The sequence below is a fragment of the Crocodylus siamensis genome, chromosome 2, assembly GCF_052110815.1.
Source record: "Crocodylus siamensis isolate JL-2025a chromosome 2, ASM5211081v1, whole genome shotgun sequence".
In the NCBI taxonomy this organism is placed as follows: Eukaryota; Metazoa; Chordata; order Crocodylia; family Crocodylidae; genus Crocodylus; species Crocodylus siamensis.
Window position 1 is genome coordinate 288395967 of NC_143396.1, and position 20546 is coordinate 288416512.

The 20546-nt window shown below is 46.4% G+C and overlaps 1 protein-coding gene across 2 annotated transcripts in view; it reads right to left on the reverse strand.

The window, feature by feature from the left end:
- MAP4K5 (mitogen-activated protein kinase kinase kinase kinase 5) overlaps positions 1-20546 on the reverse strand; it is a 111132-nt gene that overhangs the window by 64590 nt on the left and 25996 nt on the right. For both annotated transcript variants that reach the window (XM_090034339.1, XM_090034338.1), the window contains exon 3: positions 12376-12433. In XM_090034339.1, coding sequence (XP_089890465.1) covers positions 12376-12433 — 58 coding nt within the window. The remainder of the gene's footprint in view (positions 1-12375; positions 12434-20546) is intronic.

Sequence of the window (20546 nt, forward strand, 5' to 3'; positions counted from 1 at the left end):
CTTGCCCTTGGTGAATCTATGCTGACTGTTCCTGATCACCTTCTTGTCCAAGTGTTTAGAAATGGATTCTTTGAGGACCTGCTCCTTGATTTTTATGGCAACTGAGGTGAGGCCGACTAGTCTGTAGTTCCCTGGATCCTCCTTCTTCCCTTTCTTTAAGAAGTGCACTGTATTTGCCCCTTTTCCAATAGTTCGGGACCTCCCCTGATCGCCACGAATTTTCAAAGATAATGGCTAGTGGCTCTACAACCACATCAGCCAACTCCCTCAGCACCCTCGGGTGTATTGCCTCTGGCCCCATGGACCTGTACACTTCCAGCTTTTCTAGACAGTCCCTAACCTATTCTTTAATCATCGAGGGCTGCTGACCTCCTCCCCAAACTGTACTGCCCAACGCAGTAGTCTGGGAGCTGACCTTGCCTGAAGACAGAGGTAAAAAGGGCATCGAGCACATCAGCATTTTTCCTTTTCATCCGTCACTAGGTTGTCTCCCCCATTCAGCAAGGGACCCACACTTCCCCTGACCTTCTCCGTTGCCGACATACTTGTAGAAACCCTTTGTTACCCTTCACATGCCTTGCTAGCTGCAACTCCAATTGCGCTTTGGCCTTCCTGACTTCATCCCTACATACCTGAGCGATATTCTTGTACTCCTCCCAAGCTGTCTGTCCAAGTTTCCACTTCTTGCAAGCTTCCTTTGTGTGTTTAAGCTCACTGAAGAGTTCTCAGCCAAACCGAACTGGTCGCTTGCCACTTCTGCTATTCTTCCTGCACATTGGGATGGCTTGTTCCAGTGCCCTCAGTAAGGTTTCTTTAAAATACAACCAGATCTCCTGGACTCCTCTCCCCCTCAGACTGGCTTCCCAGGGGATCCTGCCCATCAGTACCCCACGGGACTCAGTCTGCTGTTCTGAAGTCCAGGGTCAATACTCTCCTGCTTTCTTTTCTCTTCCTGAATGCGATCTTCTCATGGTCGCTGCTGCCCAACTTGCCATCCACTTCTACATCCCTCACCAGTTCATCCCTATTTGTGAGCAGCAGGCCAAGAACAGCATGGGCCCTACTCAGTCGCTGTAACACTTGCACCAGGACACTGTCTCCAATGCTCTCCAAAAACTTCCCAGATTGCCTGTTCACTGCCGTGTTGCCCTCCTGGCAGATGTCAGGGGTACTGAAGTCCCATGAGAACCAGGGCCTGTGATGGGGAAACTTCCACTAATTGTCTGAAGAAAGCCTCCTCCACCACTTCCTCCTGGTCTGGTGGTCTATAGCAGACCCCCACCACAGCATCGCCCTTGTTGCTCTCCCCTCTAAGAGACTCTCAACAGGTCTATCTCCTGTATCATACTGTTGCTGTGAGCAATCATATGGCTCTTTTACATCAATGTGAAAATGTGTTTTGCAATTGCACCCGGATGAATGGCCAGGCCGCCTCGGCGCCAAAAGCTAAGCCCGCAGGGGCTTCTGGGTTGGTGTGCCATGGCGGGAAGCCACCGTGGCACGTACACCATCAATTAGTTGGAGAGCAAAATTTTATAAGGCTTGAACGGAAACATACGAAATATCTCACCACAAGATATATAAGGGGTTCGAACGGCACCGCACAAGACAATTGGGCAATCACTAAGCGGTGTGGTTTAAAACCGCACTTTTCCCTGCCCCGGGGAGAGAGCGCCTGCCGACAGAACTGAGACCACGACTCTGAGGCTGAACGAGCAAGGGACTGATCACCCCACACAGACTCTCCTCTCTTTGAAAACGACGTTTATACGCGTGACGTAATGTTGCATCTGTTATCGCTTTTGATTTTTTATCTGACCGTGAGTACTTTCTAAAGTAGTAGTAATGGATTGAGAAGTTTGACCTTTGCATAGTTGTATTTGTTGTAGCCACCATTGTTTGTTGTATTTTAATCTACCTATCTTAAAAATCATTCCATAGTTAAACAAAAACCCCTTTTTCAAAAAAAAAAAAAAAAAATCATTGCATGTTTTCGGCTTACCCAAGTGCACACCGCATCTTGAATCTCCACAATGAAGTGCAACTCCTCCTCCTCTTCTCCCCTGCCTGTCCGTCCTGAACAGTTTGTGCCCATCCATGATAGCACTCTAGTCACACAAGCCCCCACCAGGTCTCTGTTACTCCAATCACGTCATAGTGCCGTGACTGTGCCAGTTCTTCCTGCTGGTTTCCCAGGCTCCATGCATTCATGTGCAGACACCTGAGGTGAGTAGCCAATTGCCCTACTTTCTCACGAAGAATGAGAAAGTTGCCCCCTCCTGCTTCCGCTTCCTCCAAGTCTCCCGCTACCCCACTTGCCTCAGGGCTTTGTTCTGCATCTCCTGGTGATCCTAGTTTAAGGCCCCCCTCGCTAGGTTAGTGAGCTTGTTTGTGAAGATGCTCTTCCCTTTCTTCATCAGTTGGATCCTACCTCCTCCTAGTAATCCTTCTTCGAACAACATCCCATGGTTGAAGAAGCTGAATCCCTGCTGGTGATGCCACCTGCGCAGCCATGCATTGATCTGCAGGATGCATCCACTCCTGCCAGGGCCCTTCCCCTTGGCTGGAAGGATTGAGGAGAACACGATCTGTGCCCCTGCCCCCTTTATCCTTACCCAGAGCCTTGTGTAGTTGCTCTTGATCTGCTCAGTGTTACCCCTGGCAGTATCTGCTCAGTATCCCACATGGATGAGCAGCATGGGGTAGCAGTCAGTGGGCCAGATGAGTCTCGGCAATCATTCTGCGATATCTTGGATCCAGATTCCAGGCAAGCAGCAGAGCTTCTGGGACAACATTGACACATGTATTGCATACAACAGGCACCAGACATGATTCCCATTCTCCTCAATCCCAGTAAATCCTCACCTGGAGTACTGCCTCCAGTTTTGGACACTGCACTTCAAGAAAGATGTGGACAAATTAAAGAAAGTCCAGCACAGAGCAGCAAAAATGATTCAAGACCTAGACAAAAAATGACTTATGGAGGAAGGGTTGGAAGAAGAAAAGGCCAACAGGTGATCTGATAAGAGTCCTCAAATATAAAAAGACTGTTAAAAAGAGGATGGTAATCAGTTGTTCCCCATCTCAGCCAGGGACAGGTTTTAATTAAAGTTATTTAATTCAACAAGTCTTTAATGTCCATCAGTAGAATTTAGGTTGGATATTGGGAAATTTCACTTTCAAGCTAGTGGTTTAGCACTAGAACAGCTTCCCTAAACAGGGTGTAGGATCCCCATCCTGGGAAGTTTTTAAGTGCAGATTAAACCAGCACTTAGTTGACATGGCTTAGACAGGGATGTCCCTGCCTTGAGTAGGGGGTTGGACCAGATGGCCTTCTGAGAGCCTTCCCTGCTCTTCTATGACTTGAACAGTGATCGTTCCAAAACACATCTGTGAACCCATCCTGGGGTCTCACCCACGCTGGTGATAATTGACAGATTTCTCAGTATTCAGGCTTTTGCATTAAATAGAGTTTAGTGCTTTTGCCTTTTCCATCCCACCTCAAAGGTTTTAGGAGCACAGTTCCCGTGTAATGCACAGGGATCCTGGTTTTCTCTGATTAAAAATAAATCCCCAATTTTCAGGTTAAAAAAAAGTAACCCAAAATCCACATTTTTCTGTGATCAAAATATTACTAGTGTTTCATTTGGATCACAGAAAACTATAGTTTCATAGTTTCTAGGGTCGGAAGGGACCTGAGCAGATCATCTAGTCCGACCCCCTGCCATGGCAGGAAAGAGTACTGGGGTCAAACAACCACAGCAAGATGTGCATCTAACCTCCTCTTAAACACCCCCAGGGTAGGAGCCTGCACCACTTCTCTTGGAAGCTGGTTCCAGACCCTAGCCGCCCTGACCGTGAAGTAGCACCTCCTGATATCTAACCTAAACCTATCTAAACCTATTCCTGGTCACTCCTGGCGGTGCTCGGGGGAACAGTGACTCCCCCAATGCCTGCTGATACCCCCGACTAGTTTATAACAGGCCACAAGATCCCCCCTCAGCCTTCTCTTTTGGAGGCTGAACAGGTTCAGGTCCCATAGCCTCTCCTCATAGGGCCTGCCCTGTTGTCCCCTGACCACGCGAGTGGCCTCCTCTGGGCCCTCTCCATGCTGTCCACATCCCTCCTGAAGCGCGGCACCCAGAACTGGACACAGTACTCCAGCTGCGGCCTGACTAGTGCCGCATAGAGGGGGAGGACCACCTCTTTGGACCTGCTCGAGATGCATCTGTGGATGCATGACAAGGTTGGTCTTCCTAACTGCCTCCCCACACTGCCAGCCCATGTTCATCTTGGAATCAATGATGGCCCCCAGATCCTTTTCCGCCTCCGTGCTGACAAGAGGGGAGTTCCCTAATCTGTAGGTGTGGTGCCCGTTGTTTCTCCTGAGGTGCACCACCTTGCACTTGTCTGTGTTGAAACCCATCCTATTCTCGTCCGCCCACCCTTGTAACCTGTCGAGGTCTGATTGTAGCCTGTTGCATCCTTCCAGTGTGCCCACGTCCCCCCACATCTTAGTGTCATCAGCAAATTTGAACAGGGTGCTTTTTACCCCGTCATCCAAATCACTGATGAAGATGTAGAACAGTGCGGACCCCACTGCCCACGTCCTTCCAGGTTGAGTAGGACCCATCCACCACCACCCTCTGGGTGCGGCCCTCCAGCCAGTTGGCGACACATTTGACTGTGTGGGTGTCGACACCACAGCCCCCAGTTTCTTAATGAGAACGGGGTGAGAGACAGTGTCGAAGGCCTTCCAGAAGTCCAGGAAGACGATGTCCACTGCTACCCCTGCGTCTAATGATCTGGTGATCTGATCGTAAAAGGCCACCAGGTTGGTCTGACAGGACCTGCCACTGATGAACCCGTGCTGGTTGCCCCTAAGCATGCAGTCCCCTGCTGGCCCCTCCTGGATGTGTGCCAGCATACTTTTCTCGAACAGCTTGCCTAGGATCGTGGTAAGACTAACCGGCCTGTAGTTTCCCAGGTCCTCCTTCCTCCCTTTTTTGAAGATGGGGACCACGTTGGCCCTCTTCCAGTCCTCCGGTACTTCACCAGAGCACCACGAGTGCTCATAACGTTGTGCCAGGGGACTGGCAATGACCTCGGCCAGTTCCTTTAGAACTCTAGGGTGGAGATCATCCGGGCCGGCTGACTTGAATATGTCCAACCCCTCCAGAAACTCCCTAACTAAATATGGATTTGGGGTTACTTTTTTTAACCCAAAAATTGGGTTTTTTGGGTTTTTAAAAAAATCAGAGATAGCCAGGATCCCTGGAATGCATGACAATACACTGCACCCCAGGCAGTCCCAGGGGGAAGATATGGGTTATGCTCAAGACCTGTATTTCCAGCACATTCAGCAGTGACAGCTTGAGGCACCCCCACACTATCCCCACCTCATTTCCAGGGTCGATGTGCACAGAGCGGGAAATGATGAGCTGGACGCATTTCCTTGGGGGTAAGACTGAGTATTGTGACACTGCAGTGTAGGCATAATGCAAGTGCAACACAGCCACCTACTCTCCTAGAGACCCTGTACCCTTTCTCCAAACTGCCCTCTTGACAAGCATCAGGATCTTCTCAGCTCCCCATTACCTTCCTCTTCCATCTCTAGCTTTGTTCCTATTCAGAGGATGCTTGACTTCCCGGTTCATTGACTACTTCCCATGCTGACTACCTTCCTGATCTCATTAATGCTCTTCCTGCTATTAAGAGGTTGTGTTGTACTGAAAATGCAATCGCATACAACCAAGAAAGAAAACTAACTGAAGCAAGAGCAGCCAAGTGTGAATACATGGTGTAAAACTGCAAAATTAAATGACCCCAGGTTTCATCACAAAATGACTTGGAGCACCTGGCATTTAATTATGTTGGTATATATTAAACAGCGCATCCTATATATCCATTTCTGCATCCTACACTACTATTAAAATACTATGCTGCTACTATTCTGCTTGAGTATATTCTGAGAGAGCTTGGTTTATTCAATAACTCTATGAACCTGGCACTTTTAAGAATGAAGGTTGCTGCTAATCAGAATACACTTAGCATAAGGAAGTAATGTGCAGACTCAAGCAGCTCCAGCATGCCCTGCAAAGCTGTTCTCACATTCCCTGTTCAAATCCCAAGTGTCTCTTAAGAAGAGATTGCTCTGCAAAATTACACAGCAGGTTTGCTTAGTAAAAATACATCTGTCTCATAGTTTCTAGGGTTGGACCCCCTGCCCTGGGTTTTGAATCTGCTAGGGTTTTGAATAAGATCAAATCATTTCAGTGAATCCCAGAGCCAGCATCTGAATCCACATACCAGAGGTCCAAGCCTTTTGAACCTTGTGCATGTGAAACCACATTGCACCACTTCATTGCTCGGGAAGCCTTCCTGTTTCAACAATGACAAACCAAGCACCTTATTCTCGGGCCTGCCTAAACTGCACTTGGCATCATGTGTGGGTCAAGTCACAATGAAACAAAGCCATTTTCGTACTCCTCCAATCCTGTAGGTTGTTGGGTACGGTTCAGGCACAGGTTCAGCTAGAGCAACCTCAGGGTTTCTCTTAAGAACACTAATAGCCCCTATATAGAGGATATTATATACTTGGTTTTTTGCATTATATAGTTTAGTGCTTTTGCCTTTTCCACCTCACCTCAAAAGTTTTTGGAGCAGAATTCCTATGTAATGAACAAGGAAGCTGGTTTTCTCTGATAAACAAAAATATCCCCAATTTTTGGATAAAAAAAAAGTAACCCTAAATCCACACTAGAGCATCTGGCACCACATTAGAGCACCTGCGGACTGCCAGACCACAAGGCATTCATTGCAGCAATGTACCCTTTCAGTCCTTCTGTGTTTCATATTAACTTAACTCAGCATCCCAACTCCTGTGTATTGCAAAAATGATCAAAGGATGTAATTAAATCTCAAATCCAAAAAGGCAAGGGACTTCAGGATAGGCTTCACGAAGTACAGAAACTAAACACACACAACAAAGCACTTGGATCTGAATTAGAAAACTAGTGCTAGAAGGACCTCAGGAAGTCATCTGGTTGTCCAAACCCCTGCTACAGGCAGGATCAACTAAAAGCCACATTATACACATTTGACCAATTATTCTGTGTTGCTCTTAAATCCCTGAACATCTTAACATCAATCCAGTACAAGATACAACAATAAACTACTTTCGTTTGGCCTAAACAGATTATTTCCACAGGAAAAGTACAAAACATGAAACCAATTCTTCCTAAGCCAACTGAAAAAAAGAGTAACTAGATACTCCAGTAAATATATAAGGGGATTTGGAGCTTCACAAATTTCTGACAGCCTCATAAAAAGCCAAATGTTACCAGTGCTGTTATTTATCATCACAAGAGTATTTGCAACACAGGCTCCCTGTATTTCACAACTCTTTTTATTCTCTTGTCCAAGAGAAAAAGTTGTAGAGAGTAGAATCACACTGGCAACTAGCCGCTATCTTTCTGCATTTACTTCTCCACCAGTTCATCTGCTAAATCCATACAAGGAAGTGGCTTTTGTGTTTTCGACAGTTTTGGCTTCTATGCCAGTCTCTCAAAGCTGCTGAGTGCAGATAGAATTAGTTTCTGAAACAGAGCTGGCTCTCAAATTATTTGAAGCATTCAAACTCAATGAATGTTGGGAAATGTCATTAGTGTGCCATAATATTTTTGGCTAAAGGTTCTTCAACATCTATGCCAAAAAAAGTGAAAAACACCGTCTACTTTGGTTTTATTAGTGCTGTGTAAGTAACAGTGGCAGCAGAGTTAGCACACTGCAGCCACATTTGAACACGCTAATGATGACCACCTTTTAAAAAGGGGCTTTGTTTCATGTTTTAGGGGATGGAGACAAACGAGAGAAAGACTAGACAGAAAGCCAGATGCAATGATTTTGGGGGGTTGGCTTTATTTACTTCCTTCTGCCTACCAAGTCAGTTATTATCACTTAGTCAGTAATGAAGAAAAAGCAAACCAGGCCATCCCTACCCTAAAATTAAACTGATGCTTTCTCCAGAGCTCCTCAGACATTGGGAATTTCTCAGCTGCAATCTAATTTGGGGCAGCATCTTTTCACCTTTGATAAAGTACATGCACTGCCCCCTCACTCATGGTTTGAAAATCTTCATCCCATAAATTGTCTGTTTAGCTATTTAAGGGTCTGCAATACTGAACAAAATATAGTCTATTTGCTGATGGCCACTTCGGGTTTAGAAAGGGTTTCATGCCCTGCAACTGAAAACTTAAGTAAAACCTTTAAATAAATACAAATGTCTCCCTAGCAGCCAGTTCCTAGGTTTTTAAAAAGATGGTAGTAATATGCTTAAATCAGCCATGTCGGCCTGCGAGGAAGCGAGCTGACACATTCTGAGCAGGCTGCATCATGGAGACAAGACGAGCAGACACTCCAGAGAATAAAAAAATGCTGTAATCTTGCCTTAAGAAAATACCCTGCACAGCCTTTGCCAGCAGTTTGTGCAGGCACGTGCTGAGGACTGAGCTCAGGCTGGCAACACTTTGTAGACGATGTAAAAGGCCTGAAAAGAAATCCCTTGCCTGTGGCAATTCAAGCTGGCCATACAGTGAAATTAATGGGGATGCAGTCATTATCACTAGTCACAGCAAACTCATTGCTAGGCAACCCAAACCCAGTATTTTTTTGGCATTTTCAGCAAATGGGGGGGGGGGAAAAAATCAATTTCAAACATTTTAGCTGCTTTTTAAATAAAAAGCAAAGGAAGAACTTAGAAAAAAAGGATGGGGCTTCACAAAGGCATTTGGACAGCTGTGGTTCCCTCACCTCCGACAGCCCAGGAGTTATAGAGTGCTTGCCTAGGATGCTTCAGAGAAGAGGTTTATACTAGGCACCATTCAGAAATTGGAAAGCTAATTCAAAGATCCCTATGCAACCAGGTTGATATGATCCTTCTACTACAAAAGCTGGAGAAGCCTTGTGAGGATTCACTGCTACATATGAAAGTTCAAGGAAAAGAAAGAACAGGCCCCAGAGGGAGAACATGGCACTTTACTGGAAACAAGAGGGAACACAACAAGGCTTATTCATGGCATTTACATCCCTGTGAAAAGAGACCAGCCCTTGTGCAGATCTCTCTCCAGCAAGGTCAGTTATCCAATGCTTCCTCTTCATTTTGTTCCTTCTCCTTCAGCCTTTGGTCTCCCATATCCCAGGGAAAGATACAGGGATCAACATGAACACACTAATACTGCCTCCCTTCTTCTCTGCTTTGTGAAAGACACCTAAGTCCCTTGTAGGTCTGGATTGAAAAAAATTAAACTATTCTATGTAGCAAACACTGACATGAACCAGTGACATTTAAAAAGATTCCAAGACCCCTGTCATATATCTTGACTTCAAAAAAGCCTTTGATCTGGTATCCCATGATCACCTCTTGGCCAAACTGGCCAGTTGTGGCTTTGGCTCCACCACGATCCGCTGGCTGGGAAACTGGCTCCGTGGTCGGACCCAGAGGGTTGTGATTGATGGCAGTCACTCATCGTGGTGCCCTGTGACCAGTGGGGTCCCTCAAGGCTCTGTCCTGGGACCCATACTGTTCAACATCTTCATTAATGATGTGGACGTTGGATTCAGGAGTGGACTGGCCAAGTTTTCCGATGACACCAAACTTTGGGGCAAAGCATCCACGCCAGAAGACAGCGGGTGATCCAGGCTGACCTGGACAAGCTCAGCAAACGGGCAGACGAGAACCTCATGGTGTTTAACACCGAAAAATGCAAGGTTCTCCACCTTGGGAGGAAAAACCTGCAGCATCCTTATAGGCTCGGCAGTGCTACGTTGGATAGCACTACAGAAGAGACTTGGGGGTCATCATTGACCACAAGATGAACATGAGCCTCCAATGTGATGCTGTGGCTAGTAAAGCGACCAAAACGCTGGCTTGCATCCATAGATGCTTCTCGAGCAAATCCCGGGACGTCATTCTCCCCTTGTACTCGGCCTTGGTGAGGCCACAGCTGGAGTACTGCGTCCAGTTTTGGGCTCCACAATTCAAAAAGGATGTGGAGAAGCTTGAGAGAGTCCAGAGGAGAGCCACGCGCATTATCAGAGGTCAGGAAAACAGATCTTACGATGACAGGCTGAGAGCCATGGGACTCTTTAGCCTGGAAAAGCACAGGCTCGGGGTGATCTGATGGCCACCTATAAGTTTATCAGGGGTGACCACCAGGATCTGGGGAAACGTTTGTTCACCAGAGCGCCCCAAGGGATGACGAGGTCGAACGGTCACAAACTCCTGCAACACCGTTTCAGGCTGGACATAAGGAAGAATTTCTTTACTGTCCGAGCCCCCAAGGTCTGGAGCAGTCTGCCAGCGGAGGTGGTTCAAGCACCTACATTGAACGCCTTCAAGAGTAAATTGGATGCTTATCTTGCTGGGATCCTATGACCCCAGCTGACTTCCTGCCCTTTGGGCAGGGGGCTAGACTCGATCGCCCGAGGTCCCTTCCACCCCTAATGTCTATGAAATCTATGAAATCTATGAAAAAATTATCCTGTGCTAAACCTACAAAACCGTCTGGTTTTGACCACAGGTTCAAGAATTACATAAGGGTTTAAAAGGGATCCTCTCTCAAAAGAGGTGTAGTTGTTTGAGGGAAGCACATTGTCATACAAGTACCCACTGGGATGGCTGAAGAGGGTAGGTCTGCCTAAGTTACAGTCGAAGGGAAAGGCTTTATGTGTAAGAGATGCGTTTGTTTCGGCTTATGTAAAAAATTTCTCTCTCTAAAGCACCGTTCCTACTGTTACAAGCTCTGCTTTGCAGCAGCCTGTGTGATCACTGTGTAGCACCAGTCCCAGGCTCCCAAAGGCAAGGATCTCAGGGGCTTAAACCCAGCCAGGCTGTCTGGATCAGACATGTGGACTCCCAGGTTAGTAGGAGAATTGAAGGATTCTGTCCCAGAGGTACAGCCATGAGGTTTGACATGTGAAAGTGTGCATTGAGAGAGATCAGAGGGGAAACAGAGGTACAGCCAGCCCGGCAACCATGCTAGGGCCGACAGAAGGTAATAAACACATTTTAATTTCTAGGCACCCGCAGTTTCCAACTCCTGGGGGCACAACAGGATGGAAGCAAGAAAAGTAATGAGGCAACATGCTATTCTATAACACATCCAAGAGACAGAATACATAATACTCACATCTCGCTCACTAAGTACACATGCAGACACAACCCCACTGCACACAAGCAGAGGTGTTTAATCTCCCTGTGCCATAGAGACATGCTGGGGCTTAGGGAGGAAAGGATGCATTCCAGTCAGGCCTTCAATAACAAAGGTCCTGCTTCCCACGCAAAATGTGAGTCAAGAGTTCAGGCTAAGGGGGCTGTGGTGAGACCAGCACAGCAGAAAGACGTGAAAGGCGATTACTGAAGGAGGGATTGGAAAATAAAGGGAAGGCTTTCTGATGAACCCGCAGCAGGGGAGCATTCCTTTACATAAAAATTTAAACACACACAGGGTGCCACTGGCCGGGAGGAGTCGGAATTCTCTCTCAATTATTGCTGTCCCAATTTCCATTCCAGACGCTCTTTCTGATTTCGGATCCCCACGCAGGACTAAACATTACAGCTGGCGCCTTGTCTCTTTTGCTGGTTTAGGGAGGTGGGATTAAAGAACCACTGGATATCCTCCTTCTTCATCGGCTAACAGGCAAAAATGGCAGTCTTGGTTCTTCTATCAGAGAAACAGTTAGGCACATCGGTCTGAAGTCAGGGTGGGTTGGCACTTTAGAGGCTAACTGGTTCACCACCTCCTACCACACTGCCTTCATGCTGCACTGCACAATATTCACACAAAACACGGAGACTGAGAAGGCTGTAATCAGTGTGAACTGTGACAGGATATCAGACCTGCCCAAGGCAGCACCCCCAGGAAGAAGCTCAGTGAGGAGCAGTGGCAGAAGGGAGAACAGCAGTGCCACCCTCTCCTGCCCACTCCTTTCCCAGAACATTTGCTGAACGGGGTGGGCACACAATGGAGGCTCCAACATTAAATCTACAGCTTTTCCTGTACAAGAAGAGAGAAAAGAGCATGCCCTCAATCCAAATCTACCATAATGGCAAGATCTGAAAAGGTGGTAGAGAGAATACACAGGAATGAACAAAACAATACTAAGCAGAAGAAAAATGAGAGCAGCTGTGCATTGTGATTTAGATAATCCCCAAGTGTTTTCTGTGACAACCTCTAAAACTAAAGCAAATTACTTTTCTTTTTTTGCTAAGGGTAACATGCAAATATTACCTCCCTGCTGTGAAAATGCACACATGCAGAGTGTCCAACAGCAGACAGACATGGCAACAGAACTTGGAAAGAACGCAAAACTTACCTGGCTCTAACTTGATCATTTTTACAGCAGCCAACTCTCCTGTATGCAGATTTCTAGCCTAAAATAAGAAAGTTAAGAAATTTAATCATAATGCAAAAGCATCCGATACAACCTTATAAACCATGGACTTTTAAATGTTAATGGCATGTATTATACGTGGCGCCATATACTTGCCAGTAAGCAGTCAGGGCAGGGATTGTCTGTTTTCTAAATTTGTAGAGAATCTAGCAAAATATACCCCTAACCATGGTGGAGTTTTTGGGGTTCTCAGCATGTTTTTTCCATCAGACCCAGATCCTGTTCTGTGCTCTTGCCTGGGAGATGCATTAATCAGGGCTGCTGAGTGCGGGACCTTTCTAGCAATAGTTGTCTGTTGAAGCTCCGCCAGCTCTTTCTTACAGCACTGTCAGGCCATGCAGTCCCCAGACACCTCCCAGGTCCTTCCACCAAACTTCTGACTGTTCAGAAAGAGAGGAAGATCAGTGGGCAGTGTCAGCGTGCAGAGGCAACGCTCCTAAAGACCCACAGGTTCTTGTAAACAATTTTCATCACTTTTGCTGCAACCTCTGCATTCACCTGCTTGTGGGAGTCCAGCAAACAATGCAGCCTTTAGAAGGGGGCTGAGGAGCGCTCATTAAGCATCAGCTGCAGACCGGCCATCTCAAAAAGAAAAGTTCTGGATGGCAAGTCAACAGAGCAGCGCTGCCAGGAGGTGCAACAGGAGCTCCAGGTATTATGTAGATTTCTATGGTTATTAAACAGGGATTGGAATAACACAGATCCTGTCTTGGGATCTGCATTAGCAAATCTAAGTCACTTGGGTACAGTCACCTTTGCTAAAGTATATTATTTTTAACATACAACCTAATCTGCTTAGGTGCTCTGGCACTCCCCCTCCACTAATCACTCAAGAGTTTATAAAAGGTCTGTTCCCAACTGACTTACTACTACTTACTCCAATAAAACCAGAAAGTCCTCAGAGTATCTGAGACATGCAGTCTAGGTTTCTCCCAGTGGGAATCAGGTGACTGGAGGAAACTGGGAGATAACCATCTGTGCTAAGTAAAACTCTTGACTTTCACGTTTGGCAATATGTGGATGGGGGTGCAGAGCAAATTTGTCCCTGTGGAGCGAGGTGAAGGCATACAACATGCTCCTTTCTCAAATGTGCAATTAGAAATCCAGCTTTAACAATGGATGGAATAAGGAGCTATTAGGCCGTGGACTCAAAAAGGTGATTCCTAATTTTGTCAACACCCAGGTAAGATTCTAGATGCCTCCAATCCATGGAAGACCATCAGTCCTTTAAAAAAACCCTAGAGCAGGTGGGCTTTTGAAGACTGGCAAATGCCAGGCCAAGACAGCAGACCAGCACTGTTCAACTAAAGACAGCCACCAGTTAAGCCAACTAGAGCTGCACCGATACATCAGTCCCATATCAGATCAGCACCAGTATAAGGAAAATTGATACCATTGGCAATCGGCATTTTTGGCTGATAGGGCCAATAAATGCCTTGTGCGTGCATGCAGCCACAGCGCAGCTTGCAGGTGGCAGGAGCACCCCCGACAGCGTGGAGAGCAGCCAGGTCTGGTTGGTAAGTCTGTTGTGAGGGAAGGGGACCGGGTACAAATCGAGGTCCCCACAATGAGGGAAGGAGTGTGGCTGGGGCAGGTGCTGCCCAGGTGGGACAGGGCACGGGACAGAGCTGCGAGCAGCTCATCTGGGGGATGGCTCCAGCCACTGCACATACCCCTGGAGGACATGCAGGGCATGTGCCCCCAGATCTGCATGGGGTGAGGGTGGCCTGCTGCTGTAGGCTGGGGCCAGGGTGGTGCTGGGCTCTTCCCGGCAGGGGGCCGGGCCGGGCTGCGCTTGGGGCAGGTGGTGGTGGCACTGGAAAGAGGGGTATAGGGGAGCTGCAGCCACCTCAAAATTTGCCACAGCTCCCTCCTAATGCCACTGCCTACCCCAAGTGCAGCCTGGCGAAGCCCCCATGCCGGGAAGAGCCCAGCCCCAGCCTCAGCCTGCAGTGGCAGCCTGCCCTCGCCCCACACAGATTTGGGGGCACACACCCCTATGCCCTCCCAGGATGCATGCAGCAGTGGGAGCTGCCTCCCCCTGCATCCCCTGGACAAGCTGCGACCCCGTCCTGTGACCTGCCCTGGCTGTGCAGCACCTGGCCCTGGCCCAGTCCCACTCCCTCACTCACCGCAAGGCCTCTATCTGCTCCCCCTCACCCCTTCCCCCGCAACAGACTTACCAGCCAGACCTGCTCTCCAACCTGCCCAGCTGTATATCGGCAATCGGATTGGTATTGGCCAATATGGCTCGTTAAAAATTGGCCGTTGGTATCTTCCCAAAAAAATTCTATCGGTGCACCCCTAACTGCTACAATAATCCAAACAAGATGATGCAGAAACATAATATAGATTGTTACCTGCTGCCCTACAAAGGAAACATTTCTTTTCCTGAAACTGCCATTTCCTCAGTCATGGTTTCTCAATGGCAGCAGACTCTTAACTTGTCCAAAGCATGTCATAGCACAAATAGGCTGTGTTTGGCATTCCCAAAAGGAGAGAGAGAAAGCAGGATAAGAGCCTTCCTGGCATAGCAAACTGGACAATAGCTTTAGAAAATCTGGAGGCTCCAGGCTAAGACAAAGGTTATGTGTTTTCTACCTCTGGCCTGTAAAGTATTAAGAGTCTGGAGCATTTGCTAGTGACCCATAGAGAGAGAAGTGGTCACACAGAGATCTGGCTTTTCCTGTTCTCAGCCACACTGATCTCTATTTTTTTTTGTTTAAATTGAAGGTATGCCATGCCCTTTCCTGATATTATTTTTCCATGGTAGAGGGAAGGATTTCTTAGAGTGGCAAGCTTTTATTTCACCCACTGTGGAGCTAAGATAAAGTTAGACAAGCTTTCAAATGCAAGACATTCGTTGTCATGCTCCCTTGTAAACAGCAGATTTCAGTATCTTCCATATTACAGTAGCATAAGAGTGCTGTTGTAACCATGATGGTCCAGAAATGATGTGGGAGGCAAGGATTCCTACCGTAACATAGAAGATACCAACAATGTAAACCTGATGAAGAATGCTTTGCATTCAAAAGTTTGCCTGACTTTATCCCAACCACATAGCTGGTCCAATAAAAGCTAGCACCTTAAGAAATCCTTGCTTCTCACATAACTTCTGGACCATCACAGCTTCAACTTCAGTCTTATAGTACCTTTTCCATGGTAGCAATACTGTAGTTGTAATTGCTGTACAGATGCTATACAATTGTCAGTAAAACACGATGTGATCCATCAGCTTTCTTTGCTACTCAAGTTATCTGGCACCGATTCATGGGTTGCAGCCAATAAAAATCATTCTGACCATCTTAATCTGACCTCTTGCATAAGAGGCCTTAATTCAGGAGAGTCTAAACCCTGCTTCCAAGCCAATTGCTGTTGTTGGACTACAGAAGGGGTGTCAAACATACGGCCCACAGAGCCACGTAATTTGGCCCACAGGGTTCCTAGAGGTGCCAGGAATTCAGGGATGGGGCCTTCTGCCAAAATCAGGTATGAAGCACCACTGCGGGAGGGGGAGAACAATAAGCAATGACCATATTAACCCTGGTGCTTTCGTGATGCTGCTTGCCCTGCTGCCAGAGGCAGGGAAAGATCTGACCCCCAAGAAGCCCCAGTCTGATGCCCCTAGACCAGAGCACATGTTTTAGAAAAACCTTCAGTCTTGACTGAAAAACTGGCTGTATGCACCACAGTTATTGGTCAGCTTGATCAGTTATGCTAATGATTAACTATCCACACCATTAAGTTCATACTTAATTTATAGTGTGAATTGTCTAGCTCAGGGGTGTCCAACCCGTGGCAAAAGTGCCACAAGTGGCACAGGCAGCCTCTGCGTGCAGCACACAGCAGATCAGGAAGGGGACAGGTAGCTCAGCAGTTAGTAAGACAGGAAATGGGGAGGAAGCACAGGGCAAGGAGCAGAAAGCAGAGCAGCAGATTGGGCACAGAAAGGGGATCAGAATAGCACTCGGGGGACAGCAAGGGGCTAATTTGTTGCACGCTTGCTGAAAATGTGGACTTCCATTACTCTAGCTTCAGCCCCTCCAGCCACTGAATCCCTGTCTGCAAAAAATGAAGACCTTCTACTATTGGTTTTGTTCCCCAGGTCAATACTCATATAGGCTGATGCACTCCTCCCATAGCCTTCTCTTTGATGCACTAAATACCTTGAGCTCCTTGAACCTCTCCCTATAAAGCATGTTTACCAGTCCTCCTTGTGTACCTTTACAACACTTCTAATTCAGTAACATCCCTCCGGAATTGCAGGCTCCAGACTGAACCTAGTACAACAGCAGCAATCTCACTGGTGCCCAACACAGACAAAGTACAAACTTCTCTTCTCCTCCAACATATTCCTCAGCTCACATGTTTCACTCGATGGGAGGCAATGGCCCTTTTTGGCCAGTGTCACACTGGGAAGCCCAAGTTCATGCACCATGACCCCCAGATCTTTGTCAGTCACTGCTTCCTACGGTAGTCTTCCATCCTGTATGTATGGCCTACAGTTTTTGTTCCCAGACACAAGATTGCAGCCAGCTGAATGAAAAATCTAGTTCTCTGGTATCAGTAACCTCTCTTCTTCTTAACTGACCATTCCCCACCCCCAACAGCAGACTTAGTCAGTTTGATCTAATAAAAGATATCACTCACAAAACCCCTTGCCTCATCTTTATCAGTAATGATACTGTGGCTTCCTGTTCATTGCTAAAAACATTAAATAGCATAGAGGTAAGATCTGATCCATGTGGGACCTCATCGGAAATGTGAGCTGGTCAACTATGATTCCACATTCACAATTAAGTTATGAGAAGTATCAGCTAACCATGCTTTCAATCCATTTATTTGTGCTGCATTAATGATGTGTCACTCTAGTATCTTAATCGAAATAGTGTACCGTGTCAAGTCGAATGCCTAGGTACTTTCCATAAACATTGCTATCTTTTTAAACTAAAATATTTTATATTTTTAAATGTTATATTTCGAAAAGTCTGTTTCCATGAATCCATAGAGTGGCATCAATATGCCCTACTTGAAACTACTTGAGTTCTGTACCACGTCCTGTACGAAATGTTCTGTTCCATTAATTTGCCACGGATCAAAGTTAGGCTGCAATGTACATTTTCTGGGTTATCCAATTTACCCGTTTATAAGGTTTGCACAATATTCTTCTTGTCCCCTAGAACTTCTTCAGTGTTGCACAACTTAATTGAAAATCAGCATTAGCCAGAGAGCTTCTCAGCCAACTCTTTTTAATTTTTTGGATGAAAATTATCCAGACCTGCCAAGTTAAAAATATCCAACTTCAGTATAGTGCACTTAACATCCTCCTGAGTTATTCCTGGAATGGAAAGCATTTCATCATCATCATGTGATTATAATTACATCAGATGACTTTTCCCAAATACAGAGTAGACATAAATATTACAGAATTTGTCTTTTCTGCAATTTTTCAAACAATTCTACTATTCCTATCTAGTAATGGACAATTACCAGTTAGGCTTCCTTTTGTTCCTGACACTTAAAAAAAAAAAAAAAAAAAAAAAAACCCCACTTTCTTATTGTCCTTAATTTGAGTGACCACTTATTTTTCACTGTATCCTTACCCATTATCTACAATTCCCGATGAAAAGTCTTCTAAAAACCCTTTGAAGTCACCCTTAGGGCACTGCATTCATGTTTCGGAGCCTACATCTTCAGTATCACAGAGGCCTCGGTGGTGAATCACAGACCTCAGCACTACAGGTGTAGATTCTGGTTTCTTCAATACCGTGTTTTTAATGCTGGTGTTGTTCTCAGCTTGCCCAGCTCTGAGGTCAGGGGAGATCAGATGAGGTTCAGATGATATCAAGGCAACCTAAGCCAGTTGCTTTACAGACAAGATGCTGATCTGGTCCAAAACCCAGGGACTTGCCTCACAGTAGGTCCTCTGTGAGGAAGACAAAGACTCTTTACTGTTGTTCTGGGCCTGAAATGCAATTGTGTGTCAAGCAGCAACCCAGGGAATGTTTTTCCCCAAGCCAAGCAGTGACTGGACAGCTCAATCTAAGGGAAGTTGAATGGGCATAATGTGCACCACTTAAAATCTGTCCTTAGTCAGACTCTCAAAAACTGCATCAGTCAGAGCTAATGCAGAAATACAGACAGGAACACTGCATTATAGAATAAATTAGCAGTACTACACAGACCAACAGAACAAGGGAAATTCCTGGTTATAAATGTCACCAAAAAAAAAAAAGTCATTCTGGACATGGAGCTAGCCAAGGAAAGGAAGGACCTGGAGCTCTGTAGGTTTTTGTAACCTCTGTTCCAGCCATCATTTCCTATGGCAGGGGGCTCACGTGCATTTCCAATCAGAACTGCCCTTTGAGAAGGTTCCTGTAGCTCAGCAAGACACCTGGCACGTACAGGGTACACCAGAGAGACACCAGCTTTCTTTTTTAGTTCAGATGATATCAGGGCTGAGTTGGTAACCTAGAAATGGGCCAACAAGATACCATGTATGGCTAACAGAGGGTGAGGCTAGAAGTCCAGGGGAAGCAGATACAAGCTCCCACTTATTACAACTTCAGTGTCTTAATTCCATGCTCATAGTCAAAAGTAGTCTCAAGTTTGAAAATGTTTTTTGGTGGAACATCAAATTGCTGACCATAATTACAAGATTTTAACTGCATCTTAAACCTTTCCTCAGCCTTGCACTAAAAAGCTGTCAGAGGATACTGGAAATCATAGACGTGACCATTCTGCCTATGACATTCCCTGCCACACCCCTAAAACACACAAAAGGGAATCCATTTTGGCTATCCAACCACCAGAAATAAATGAAAAAAAAACTGGTTTCAAAACCAGTTGTGCATATGACAAGATGGGGCATTTAAAAAAGAAAAGAAAAGAAAAGGACTCCAACTCAGGAACTTCTGGTCTGTTACTAAGCAGTGAGGACAGAGAGGCAGGAGGGAATGAATAGGGGAGTCGCTTCATTTACTGAACATTACAGTTACAAGCAGCTTATGCACCAAGGTTTTCCTAACCTGGCAAGAGGGAGACTTAGGCATCCATCTCCCAGTCTCAGCTTCAACTTCCATCTTGACATCACATCTAAAAAGCCCTGGCCTCCCACCTCCTCATCATCTGACCAACCTTGAATCAGGTGTCCCCACCCACCAGGCTGTCCATTGCTTGACCTGGTCTTCACTAAATATTGTTCCTTCAATTATATCAATTCCTCCATCATCCTTCTTGGACCTCTAGTAACTCACCCTCATTTGCCAGTCTTGAAGTCAAGCCCATGGACTTGTTTGCAACATCAGGTCCCTCCCTGTCCTGTTTTATATTCTTGACTATTCCTCAGCTCTCTGCAAGAAGCATCCTGGCCTCCTCCTTTTCCTGTCACTGGTATGGAGGGTCCTCATCTGCTCTCTGCCTCTATCCTCACCCTTTTCATGAGTCCCCTTGCCCCAAGCAGTAACTCCAAGCTCCTCATGTTTCTGGAGCACTGTCCTTATCTTTCCTAGCCTCAAAAAGCAGGCCTTTGAAATCATGCCTCTGCACCTCTAAACACTCTGAGCACACTACCGCCATCCACCAACTTCAGCTCTCCTCTTCCACCTCCAGCCAAGATGCATGACATTCCAGTGACACTGATCTCCAAGTCTTTTTATTTAAATGGCATCCTCCTCGGCACTTCAGATGGCACCTTTCTTTGCCAGGATTCTCCATTTTCACATCTCTGCCATCTCCCAGTTCTCCTCTGACTTCCTCTCTTCATTCTTCCTGCACCTTTTTAAAGGCAGCTGTCCCCGCATCCCTTCCATAGGGGTCCTTCTGGGTTCTGTGCTGGGGCTCGCTATTCTTCATTGAAGACCCTCAGTCCTTCCAGTCATAGCTACCAGCCCATGTGCATGACCCATCCCTGACCTATCCCTAACCCATCTCCTGTTTATTCCCACATTACAGGTTTCTACACCTCCTCCATGTCAGCTTAACATGAGAAAATGACATTTGGGTCACACTACATGCAGGAAAGCAGCTTCCTCTCACATGCAGAAGTCCACTGTGCTAGTGCCAAACCAGCGTACAGTCAGTACTCAAGCTGT